Genomic DNA, 13,041 nt, shown 5'->3' with positions numbered 1-13,041 from the left:
AAGTATTTTTTAATGATCAAAAAACAGTCTGGTTTTAAACATTTAACACTTTTACTTTCTTCCAGTTGAAGCTGGTTTTAACAGTCTCTGTGTGTACTGTAAATAAATTATTATACTAAAGTTAAAGTATTTGCAAAAGTAGTCCCACACTTTCCTGCTACAGCATTCACCTTTTTCAGCCATCTGTAGGGCAGAAAGAGACAGGGAAAGAATAAGCATGTGTATTAATAATATCACCATGTATCATTATTCATGTCATCATTAGAATTATAATAATAATAATAAACAGGGATCTCCTACATAGGCAAAAATGAGAAATATGTATTTTTTTTTATTTGTCAAGCAATAGGTATTACCTATTACCTACTTATATTTAACAATATTATTACAAAATGTTCCTGTTATGTCTGTAAAGCTGCTTTGAAACAATCTGTAAAAAATAAAATAATAAAAAAAGCGCTTATTCAGCTCACATTTATTTACATGTCCCCTCTGGTTAATCTTTTCTGATGCACCTACTCGAAGTTGAATGGTTAACGTTAGTGTCATGAACACACTGCTGTCAATTTTGAGAATAACCACCTTCAAACAAGTCAATAGCAAGCATTTAAGGGGCCTGCTAAAAAGGAAACTATATTAGCGTATTCTACCAAAAATTCCATCGATTAATCGAGTAATCGGATAAAATGTGTTTTTGCTTAATTAAAGTGCAATATTAAAGCTGCAGTAGGTAACTTTTGTAAAAATATATTTTTTACATATTTGTTAAACCTGTCATTATGTCCTGACAGCAGAATATGAGACAGATAATCTGTGAAAAAAATCAAGCTCCTCTGGCTCCTCCCAGTGGTCCTATTGCTTTTGCAGTTACCGCTCCCAGTAAGAAAACAACCAATCAGAGCTGTGGTCCGTAACTTTGTTTGTGTTCAAAATGTAGAAAAATATATATAATAAGCGATTACACCATGAATCCATTTTCCAAACCGTGTTTTTAGCTTGTCCTGAATCACTAGGGTACATCTATAATAAGTGTTTATATTCTGACTATTTTAGATTGCTTCGGGGGCACCGCGGCAGAGTAACCCAGTACCTTTGTGATTCTTCATAGACATAAACAGAGAGAAGTAGTTCCGGCTACGATGTTCTTCCGCAAGACGCAAGCAGTTCTGTTTATTAACCGCTAGAGCGTCAAAAGTTACCTACCGCAGCTTTAATTATGCAAGAGAAAATAAGACTCCTGGGTCTCTTAAAATGAACAACTAAGTTTCCTTTTAAAAATTTTTTTTTAAATGCATAGAATGCAATGCATACATGAAAAATAAACATTGTTTCTCAGTCTGTACTTGTACTGTGAACAATGACAATAAAGTTGACAGATGAATTAAGTGCATTTAAGTGCCATTCAGTTGGGGTTTCCTCGAAATTTTTTTGTAATCGAGTTACTCGAGGAATCGTTTCAGCCCTAGAATAACATAACAGTTGTTGTTTTTTCTAGGCACGCTGTACATAACTTCTAGTCATTGACTAAACGCGCCCCCCTGCCACAGTTACGCGGTCATTTTGTGGGAAACACTGCAGATGTATTTTGAATAAGTTAAACGGTAACGTTATAGTTTGACCTCTTATTAACGTTCGCACTTTTCCACTGATAAACATGGTAATGTTATTAGCTTTGTGGCTAATCTAGTATAGCAATGCATTAGCGGCTGTAAGTGATGCTACAGAATATTTAGAAGTGATAATGATAGGACCGTCAGCTAGAATTACCACACCGTTTTTATGTACAGTGTATGAACTAAATCATTTCACATGACGAACTACAGACTCACCGTCAAAACAGTACATCTCCGTGGCTTGGCTGATCGCTTTCTCCTGTAGTGGATTTTGTGCACTGTTGTCATACTGGGGAGTTGCAGACCTCCCTCTGGTGGGGCAAACTATGCAACACTCATAACATGAGTGAAGCATGAGACTCTGTTTCTCATGTTCCATCGGCCGTTATAAACGCCGATGCCGATTTAAATGCAATAAGCTCATATCGGCCGATAATATCGGTCGGGCTCTAATTGTCATGTTGGAATACAAAAGTATCATTCACAAACTGTTGCAACAAAGCCAAAAGTATCTGTTATTAATAAATAAGTCAATTGAATATAATAAAATAGGTTCAAGGGTAATGACAATTTGGGAATTTCTAAAACATTAATAAACTGAGATTTACTAAATATGTACTTGAGTCTGTACTGGTGTACTGCTATTTATGAGAAAAATATAGCAACAATGTAAAATTTGTATTATTCATTTTGTTAAATTGTTATTTTTTAAAGCCTTTTTTAGCACAGGCCTATCTAAAGGGTTAATGGTCCCACCTAGTGATCAACTGTAAAAATAACAAATTTTACCTCTTCCCACAACTCTAGAAAACTCTTCATTAATGAGAGTAAACAGAGAACGATTCATTCGCCTAAAAGATTTGTTCAAAAAGAACGATTCTTTCACAAATGACACATCACTACAACGCACGGTCTTCGCCGATAGTCAGACCTGGAGCCGGTAGATATAGGCCCCAAGCAGTTTTACGCCCCAAGCAGTTTTACGCCCCTGTTGTTCCTCATGCGTCCAGTAGGGGGAGGCTGTATATTAGTATATGAGCCTAGTCATCAAAACAGCAGACCATATCTGTATGATAGCAGCAGACATTTTTTGAAGCGATACGAATTGAGGTATGTAAATAAGTTATTGTTGTTGATTGTATTGTAATGATGCAACATTTATTATTTGATGCGATATCAATTCAAAAGATGGGTCAATAACTTATTTCAAGAGGCAAAAGTACTTGATTGAGTCAGTCTGTCTGACTCAAATTTAGCTAACCACGTGTAGGTTAAGCTGCCCCAGTCTTCTCTTTACCCACTCTGTCTCACTCACTTTTAAAATTAATTACATTTTTATTTTTATCTTGTTGTCTGTCTTTAGCTTGCGTGACATGGCTTCTTCTGGTAAGACCCTGTTTACTCCTTGCATTTAAACATACTCCACATGGTTTCTGGAGCACATTAGAGTGGATAATCACAAATGTGTGAAATTATTATTATTTTTTTTTTTTTTTGACAGTCTATGATGTGAACAAAATACACATTTATAATATATATTATAATAGGCATGTATGTATTTATGCAAATCTCTAAGTCTCTGCACAAGTTGAACTGCACACTCACTCAAGTATTTTGTCAAATAATACAAACATATGTCATGCATGATAAAACCTACATTAAAAACTTTGGTCTCATATGGTTTAAATGTAGATTTTGATTTGAGTTGTTTCTTATAAAAGAAATGATCTAATTCTCTAATGTATATCTTAATATACAGCTTTCTTAAAATAGCTTACTTATCTGGACAAATAAATGTGCATTTAATGTGTGTTTTATCATACTCTGTCTTTAGTTCTTTAACTTGTATCTCATAAAGGTGTGTGTTTGCTTTAGCTACTTAAGAAAATTAAAATCTCTCTTTCTAAACAAGTATAAACTAAAAACACCCTACCCGTTACCACTGGATACCATCCGAGGCACATCCATGACATTTCAGTATCCAATTCATGTACACTTTGTTGCACCTTAGCATATTTTTATGCATATATTTTTTACATAATGTAGAACGTGTACATTCTGTGTATAGTGTATAATCTGTAGTGCTAACTGTTTGTACATATTGCGTATAATGTGTAGTGCTAACTGTAAGTTTGTCTAATAGTACACTGTCTGTACTGACTATATGTTTGTGGATATTGCACATTGTCTCCTGTTGAAGTCTGTATGGTTATATGTTAATTGTTTCTGCAATTTCTGGAGCAAGCTCCCAAGAATTTCACTCACCAAGGCACATGTGCTGTGGTGATGTGACAATAAAAGTGACTTGACTTGATTCGACTTGAGCCCAAAGACATTGATTGGCATTGATTAGCATGCTCAGGTGTGTTTGATTAGGGTTAGAGCTAAATTCAGCAGGAAAGTGTATCCCGAGGTCCAGTTTTGAGTATCCCTGTTATAGAGGCACTAAGTAATTTTCCTCATATAATTTTTCTCTCGCCGCTTCATGCTCCAGTCCAGCGGGTGGCACTAAAACACCATTAAACTTCAGAGGAAGGAATTTATTCTCACTGTAGTATCAGCCTTAGACGGGAAAATGTGCTCAGATAGTCTCTGGTGGTCTCATATTTGTCTCCTGTAATGCTCTAGAAGAGATCCCAACAACTTTACAAAGCGCGCATCAAGTCAAATACAGTGTGTGATTCTGTTGAGATCTCTTCTAAAGCTGTGTAAGAGTTTTTTGTCTCAGGAGACAAGTCTGAGAAGCAGGAGACACGCACAAACATTAATGCGACAGACATGTATTTAATTAGGCTGCTGTCCTTTTAAGACCAAATGAATGTGATACACTAATATATGTATCCGGTTTTCACCCAACTATTTACCTTCACTTAATTGATTGGCCATAATAGGCTCTATGCACGACACAGTTCCGGGTTCGCGTGTACTAGGCTACCAACTTCCGGTTCTAATTCCTGTTTATTCACGGACAGATATGGCTCTCTTTTATAGTCGCTGTCTTCAGGATTTACCTCGTCTCACAATAAATGACATAGACCGTTTTGTAAAAACATCATGTGCCGCTCCCAAAAGCAAGCGGGAAAAGGGATTCAAAATGTATATCGGCAGCTATATCGACAACTATGAGGGTAAGTAGCTAATGTTATCTCAATGCATTGTAATCAAGAAACTGACGTGACTGAACTTGTTAACGTTGGCTATATTCTTTCACAATACTCTACTATATTAAAACAGACATACTAGCACAGTGTAAGAACGAGTGTAATCCAGTTTAGAAATGTATGTTCATCTTTTTCCGTAACAGTGTCAATGAAAAACAAGGTGACAGGAGAGGTCAGCGTCAGGGCAGTCTGTCATAGATCCATGAGGAAAAATGAAAAGCCATATGAATTGAAAGTAGGGTGACTAGGGTCAATGTTAGGGAAATGGTTAGGCCTGCTGATAAGTTGCCCAGCTGATGAATAACATTATCTAAATGTACATGGTAGGGCTGCATGATTATGCCAAAAACCATAATTGTAGATTATTCCCTTGAAATTGTAATTGCGATTATAAAATGCATTAAGCCTCAAATATATATACGGTTTATTCACACACACACACACACCTATATATATATATATGTATATGTATGTGTGTGTGTGTATGTATATATGTGTGTGTGTGTGTGTGAGCTGTAGAAAGAAAAACACCAATCTTATCATCTTAAGCACACAGAATAATTTAAGTGAAAAAGTTCACCTACGTTATTCTGTGTGCTTAAGATGACAAGATTGGTGTTTTCCTTTCTGCAGCTCACACACACACACAAACACACACACACACACACACACACACGCATATATATCTGAGGCTAAATGCAATAATTTTGTAATTGTGCCTTTAAACGATTACTTGTCATCTGTAATTGCGATTGCAAATTTGATTACTTGTGCAGCCCTAGTACATGGCTCAGTCTACTGTTTATGGATGTGAATGGATAGGTCTATGTGGCTCTAATCTACAATACAACTGTATGCTTTTATTAGTTATATTTTTGTCTTGTTAACAGTTTAGCTCTTAAGGGGTATTTCTCATCTAAGCTTCTATTTCTTCCTAGATGGTGTTAAAAGACTCGAAACCTGTAATTTTGGTGAGCACCCACTGCTCCTGTGTGGCGGGGTGTGCCTTATGCAACCATTTGGTTGCACTATTGTATCAAACAGCACATTTTTCACAATTAGGCATCCTTGCTGTACCCCCAGTGCACAGTTGCACAGAAACAGAGCAGACCTGGCATAAGCCAAGGACTTTGGTAAGTCATTTGTCTGTCATGTGAATTTTACCTATGCACATGTAACTATTGTGATGCCATGTCAAAATGTCTCATTGCTGTCAGGGTGGCACGTCCTGATTCTGCCGAGTTCGACGCGTCCCTGGGTCAACAAGGGAGGTGCTTAAGGTAAATTTGAGCAACCAATCAGATTACTCACGTCACGTGACATGTGCCCAGCCTCAGCTTGCGCGCCACTATTTGAATTGTGTGCTTTGACGTCGCCTTCATTTTACAAAGGTAAGTGCATATTATTTAAAATGTGCCATTTCAAATGTGTCCATCCCTGCTCAGCATAATATATTATTTTTATTAATATATTATTCATAACTGACGCGAACATTCGCTGAACTGCGCATATATTAAGGTCCAAATCGCCAAACCCCGATCCTATCGGACAGGAAGGTGCCCACGATCGTTTTGCCCCGGTCCGGTGTGGCGTTTCCCCCGTGATCGCGTCGTCGGATCTTTTTGTACGATTATTTATATCACTTTTGTCATTTATTCGTTTAGCAGATGCTGATACTAATCCTTCTGTGAAAGAAAGGCTAAACACTTTTGCGGATGGATGGGGGGTTTGTCGTCCATAAACAACAAGGAAATATATTGTGTTGACCCGGCGACATCATTAACCCGTCCAATATACAGTATGACACACATTTATCAATGACTGTATTTAAATAATAATCATTATTATAATAATACAATATCCAATTTAAAACAATCATTAATCTCTCACTATATTGTAGTAATAATAATACAAATAATAATATCTTGTGTTGACCCAGGGACGTCATATTCTTGTGATGACCCAGGGACGTCATATTCTTGTGTTGACCCAGGGACGTCATATTCTTGTGTTGACCCAGGGACGTCATATTCTTGTGTTGACCCAGGGACGTCATATTCTTGTGTTGACCCAGGGACGTCATATTCTTGTGATGACCCAGGGACGTCATATTCTTGTGATGACCCAGGGACGTCATATTCTTGTATTCATATTCTTGTAATAATAATAACAATATCTTATATAAGGCCAAGAGTAATCTATCACTATGCTGCAATAATAATAATAATAATAATAATGAAATATCTTGTGTTGGCCCAGGGACTTCATTCTTAATAGCTCATCTAATATAAGACAAACAGTAATTAATCACTTTATTTTATTATTATTATTAATAATAATAATTCAATATCTAATATAAGACCAAGAGTAATCTATCAATATACTGCAATAATAATAATAATAATAATAATGAAATATCTTGTGTTGACCCAGGGACGTCATTCTTTATAGCTCATCTAATATAAGACAAACAGTAATTAATCATGTCATTTTATTATTATTAATAATAATAATACAATAATATAAGACCAAGAGTAATCTATCACTATACTGCAATAATAATAATAATAATAATGAAATATCTTGTGTTGACCCAGGGACGTCATATTCTTGTGTTGACCCAGGGACGTCATATTCTTGTATTCATATTCTTGTAATAATAATAACAATATCTTATATAAGGCCAAGAGTAATCTATCACTATGCTGCAATAATAATAATAATAATAATAATAATAATGAAATATCTTGTGATGACCCAGGGACGTCATATTCTTGTGATGACCCAGGGACGTCATATTCTTGTGATGACCCAGGGACGTCATATTCTTGTGATGACCCAGGGACGTCATATTCTTGTGATGACCCAGGGACGTCATATTCTTGTGTTGACCCAGGGACGTCATTCTTTATAGCTCATCTAATATGAGACAAACAGTAATTAATCACTTCATTTTATTATTGTTATTATTAATAATAATACAATATCTAATATAAGACCAAGATTAATCTATCAATATACTGCAATAATAATAATAATGAAATATCTTGTGTTGACCCAGGGACGTCATTCTTTATAGCTCATCTAATATAAGACAAACAGTAATTAATCACTTCATTTTAATAATAATACAATATCTAATATAAGACCAAGATTAATCTATCACTATACTGCATAATAATAATAATAATAATAATGATGAAATATCTTGTGTTGACCCAGGGACTTCATTCTTTATAGCTCATCTAATATAAGACAAACAGTAATTAATCACGTCATTTTATTATTATTATTAAAAATAATAAAAATACAATATCTAATATAAGACCAAGATTAATCTATCACTATACTGCATAATAATAATAATAATAATAATAATAATAATAATAATAATGAAATATCTTGTGTTGACCCAGGGACTTCATTCTTTATAGCTCATTTAATATAAGACAAACAGTAATTAATCACGTCATTTTATTATTATTAATAATAATAATACAATAATATAAGACCAAGAGTAATCTATCACTATACTGCAATAATAATAATAATAATAATAATGAAATATCTTGTGTTGACCCAGGGACGTCATTCTTTATAGCTCATCTAATATAAGACAAACAGTAATTAATCACTTTATTGTATTATTATTAATAATAATACAATACCTAATATATGACCAAGAGTAATCTATCACTATACTGCAATAATAATAATAATAATAATAATAATGAAATATCTTGTGTTGACCCAGGGACTTCATTATTTGTAGCTCTATCTATAGATTTTTTTGTATTTTTTTTTTTTTTTACTTGATTCTTGCTTACAAATCTGTCCATTTGTGTTTGCAGGAATACACTCTGTACTCACCAGTGCTTGCTGAGGGAAAAAACTGGGAGAGGATTCACCTTTTATTCTGCTGACCCATAGATTTGGACCACAAGTTGTAGATGTTGTCATCTCATTTTTAATCAGTCAGTTTAAGTAGAGGTACACTGATCCAGTGAACACAATAACAAATGAATTGTAATTGTTTCAAACATTGTCATCTCAATTAAGTAATGTTACAGTTCATTGATTTAAATATACAATATATCACTGTTAGAGAACGCATTCAGACAGCAGAGTAATGCTAAATGTTCATGGTTTACTTAGCTTAATTTACAATTAAAGATTACATAATTTTTCATTGTTTTAAAACAATACATAGTAAAATAAACAAAACCAAAAAAAACAAGTCTCTTGCACTTAATTTCTCATATGCACACTTACATGTACCTCTTTTCTGTCAAAGCACAGAATGGAGTAAAGCTTATTTTGCTTAATTACACTAGCACGTCCGTTTATTTGATAATTCAAATCAGGAAACTTCTGAGAATCGTGTTCACTTGATCAGTAAGTACAAGGTGTTTACAGCGATGTCCTCTGACTCCTATTGGGAAGCTACAGAAACAGTCTTCAAAGAAGCATTTTTCATTCTTCAAACTGTCTGCCTGTAAATCATGAATGACCTGGAAGTATCCATCTGTCTTCTTGATGAGAATGCTGATAAGATCCAGTCTAAGGTTCCTAATGCCAAACAAAAACTGATATTTAGGCGATGGAAAAATCTGATTAGACAAGCAAAGAAAAACAATACATGTTTTAATATGATTGTGTTTGATTTATTATATAACTATATTCCAAATGCTTGTGATTCTATTACATTATTTGCATGAACTCATAATGAAGTTGCATAAGTTTAATTGCAAATATCACCTTTCAACAAGATTGTTTGTATCGGAGTTGGCATGGTTGTAGCACTGTCCGACCACGCGTGTCCTATTACCAGCCAGTGATCCTTGAAATATAAGCAAAGAACTGAGAAATCTTCAAACCTGTTGAGGAATTATTTGAAAGTTGATATAAAATCTTAAAGCTATAATGAAAAAAGAAAAATAGATTTAATGTTAAATTTAACCAATTTAATATTTACTTTAAAAAAGTTATATAAATAGTAACAGTACAGGTAACACTTTAGTATAGGGAACACATATTCAGTATTAATAATGACTTTTTACTCAATAAACTTCCTAAGTAGTTTACTGCTTATTAACAATTAGTAAGTTCCTTGTTCAGTTTAGGTATTAGATAGGATTAGGAATGTAGAATAAGGTCAAGCAGAATAATGCATTAATATATGCTTTATTTCATTATTATTATTATCATTATTGTTATTAGTATTAAAATGAAGAGATTAATTACTGTTTGTCTTATATTAGATGAGCTATAAAGAATGACGTCCCTGGGTCAACACAAGATATTTCATTATTATTATTATTATTATTATTATTGCAGTATAGTGATAGATTACTCTTGGTCTTATATTAGATATTGTATTATTATTGTTATTATTATTAATAATAATAATAATAAAATAAAGTGATTAATTAATTTGTCATATTAGATGAGCTATAAAGAATGACGTCCCTGGGTCAACACAAGATATTTCATTATTATTATTATTGCAGTATATTGATAGATTACTCTTGGTCTTATATTAGATATTGTTTTATTATTATTATTAATAATAATAATAAAATAAAGTGATTAATTACTGTTTGTCTTATATTAGATGAGCTATAAAGAATGAAGTCCCTGGGCCAACACAAGATATTTCATTATTATTATTATTATTATTGCAGCATAGTGATAGATTACTCTTGGCCTTATATAAGATATTTTTATTATTATTACAAGAATATGAATACAAGAATATGACGTCCCTGGGTCATCACAAGAATATGACGTCCCTGGGTCATCACAAGAATATGACGTCCCTGGGTCATCACAAGAATATGACGTCCCTGGGTCAACACAAGAATATGACGTCCCTGGGTCATCACAAGAATATGACGTCCCTGGGTCAACACAAGAATATGACGTCCCTGGGTCATCACAAGAATATGACGTCCCTGGGTCATCACAAGAATATGACGTCCCTGGGTCATCACAAGAATATGACGTCCCTGGGTCATCACAAGAATATGACGTCCCTGGGTCAACACAAGAATATGACGTCCCTGGGTCATCACAAGAATATGACGTCCCTGGGTCATCACAAGAATATGACGTCCCTGGGTCAACACAAGAATATGACGTCCCTGGGTCATCACAAGAATATGACGTCCCTGGGTCATCACAAGAATATGACGTCCCTGGGTCATCACAAGAATATGACGTCCCTGGGTCAACACAAGATATTATTATTTGTATTATTATTACTACAATATAGTGAGAGATTAATGATTGTTTTAAATTGGATATTGTATTATTATAATAATGATTATTATTTAAATACAGTCATTGATAAATGTGTGTCATACTGTATATTGGACGGGTTAATGATGTCGCCGGGTCAACACAATATATTTCCTTGTTGTTTATGGACGACAAACCCCCCATCCATCCGCAAAAGTGTTTAGCCTTTCTTTCACAGAAGGATTAGTATCAGCATCTGCTAAACGAATACATGACAAAAGTGATATAAATAATCGTACAAAAAGATCCGACGACGCGATCACGGGGGAAACGCCACACCGGACCGGGGCAAAACGATCGTGGGTACCTTCCTGTCCGATAGGATTGGGGTTTGGCGATTTGGACCTTAATATATGCGCAGTTCAGCGAATGTTCGCGTCAGTTATGAATAATATATTAATAAAAATAATATATTATGCTGAGCAGGGATGGACACATTTGAAATGGCACATTTTAAATAATATGCACTTACCTTTGTAAAATGAAGGCGACGTCAAAGCACACAATTCAAATAGTGGCGCGCAAGCTGAGGCTGGGCACATGTCACGTGACGTGAGTAATCTGATTGGTTGCTCAAATTTACCTTAAGCACCTCCCTTGTTGACCCAGGGACGCGTCGAACTCGGCAGAATCAGGACGTGCGTCAGGGTGTGAGGCCAGGTCCAGTGGGAGACATGGAGGTCCGCAAACCCCAAAATTCTACCGCTGTTTGTGTGAGGTGAGACTATATTACCTTTAGTTATATATATAGTTTAGCTATGTGTTGATGTGGTTAATATGTGTGCAATTAATATGCTGAATTTTATTTTTTTACATCTTTTCACTTCAACATTTTCAGAAGTTCTCTCTACAAAGCACTGGATGGGGAAATGCCAGATCTTGCCACATTGAGAGTGGAAGAAGTATATAGGGACTTTCCCCCTTTGCTTGCACCTCTGGTGACCACCATGGGCATGTCAGCGGAAGTCCCATTAGTTCAGTCAGCTTTTGGGGCTGTCCAGGCCGGGAGTGTGCTGTCATTTCAGCAAAAAACACCAGAAATGCGGGAAATCAACAACATCCCAGAAGCCCCTGCCCAACCTTCCCTTCCCATCCAAGGCTATAGGCTTGAGCCAACCACATGTGCCAATGTGTTATCAGAGGAGGAACATGTATATATGAAATCGCTACAGGTGTCATTCCACATGGCCCACAGGATTGAAGCTGCAACACGGGAGCAGAGCTCATGCCAGGAATGGCATCGACTGAGAAAGATGCGAGTTACATCTACACGCTTTCACGAGGCATGCCATGTTCGCTGTCATACATCAGCTGAAAATCTGGCACACAGAATTCTGAGGGGGACTGTCATGACGAAGGACATGAGGAGAGGAATCGATATGGAGCCAGTTGCCGTGACAGAGTACTGCAGTTTAAAAAATGTCAACTATTCACCCTGCGGGTTCATTATACACCCTGATGCTCCATGGCTGGGATGCTCCCCCGATGGAGTAGTGTTTGATCCTTCTGAAAACCCACCATTCGGCCTGCTGGAAATTAAATGCCCCAACATCAAGAGTTACGTTGACTGTCCTTACCTGAAAATGTCTGATGGCTCTCTGCAGCTTAGGAGGCAGCACAAGTACTATTGGCAAGTACAAGGTCAGATCCTCCTGACAGGTTTGGAGTGGTGCGATTTTGTGGTATGTGCGCAGGAGGACATGCTTGTTGAGCGCATACACAAAAATTTAGATGTAATGTGTACCATTAGAGACAGAGGAGATCTTTTTTTTTTTTACCACTACCTACAGAAGTGTTTGTGTGTTTAAGTCATTTCAGATATAATGACTGTGTAAGTGTGGCCACATACCACTGGTGGTCCATTCAATTACACTGAAATTATTGTACAGTATTATATTTATCGTTTATTGTATCTTATGCAAACAATATATATATATATATATATATATATATATATATATATATAT

At 35.4% G+C, this 13,041-nt stretch overlaps 1 protein-coding gene and 1 long non-coding RNA gene across 2 annotated transcripts; one reads left to right on the top strand and one right to left on the bottom strand.

The window, feature by feature from the left end:
- The first annotated feature begins 4,527 nt into the window (after positions 1–4,527).
- LOC127953401 (uncharacterized) lies at positions 4,528–13,018 on the top strand. The gene is made up of 4 exons (XM_052552640.1): positions 4,528–4,741; positions 5,713–5,907; positions 11,722–11,792; positions 11,913–13,018. Exons 1-4 carry the CDS (start codon positions 4,736–4,738, stop codon positions 12,880–12,882), a joined length of 1,242 nt encoding a protein of 413 aa, XP_052408600.1. The 5' UTR covers positions 4,528–4,735; the 3' UTR covers positions 12,883–13,018.
- Positions 9,202–11,630, bottom strand: LOC127953478 (uncharacterized). Its single transcript, XR_008153229.1, has 3 exons — positions 11,547–11,630; positions 9,533–9,651; positions 9,202–9,343 (listed from the first exon to the last, which is right to left on the bottom strand). It is a non-coding gene; the product is annotated as an uncharacterized LOC127953478 (long non-coding RNA).
- Positions 13,019–13,041: the final 23 nt, after the last annotated feature.

The sequence above is a fragment of the Carassius gibelio genome, chromosome B3, assembly GCF_023724105.1.
Source record: "Carassius gibelio isolate Cgi1373 ecotype wild population from Czech Republic chromosome B3, carGib1.2-hapl.c, whole genome shotgun sequence".
Taxonomy (NCBI): domain Eukaryota; kingdom Metazoa; phylum Chordata; class Actinopteri; order Cypriniformes; family Cyprinidae; genus Carassius; species Carassius gibelio.
The sequence above is the reverse complement of the archived record's forward strand: the minus strand, read 5'-3'. Positions and strand labels throughout refer to the sequence as shown.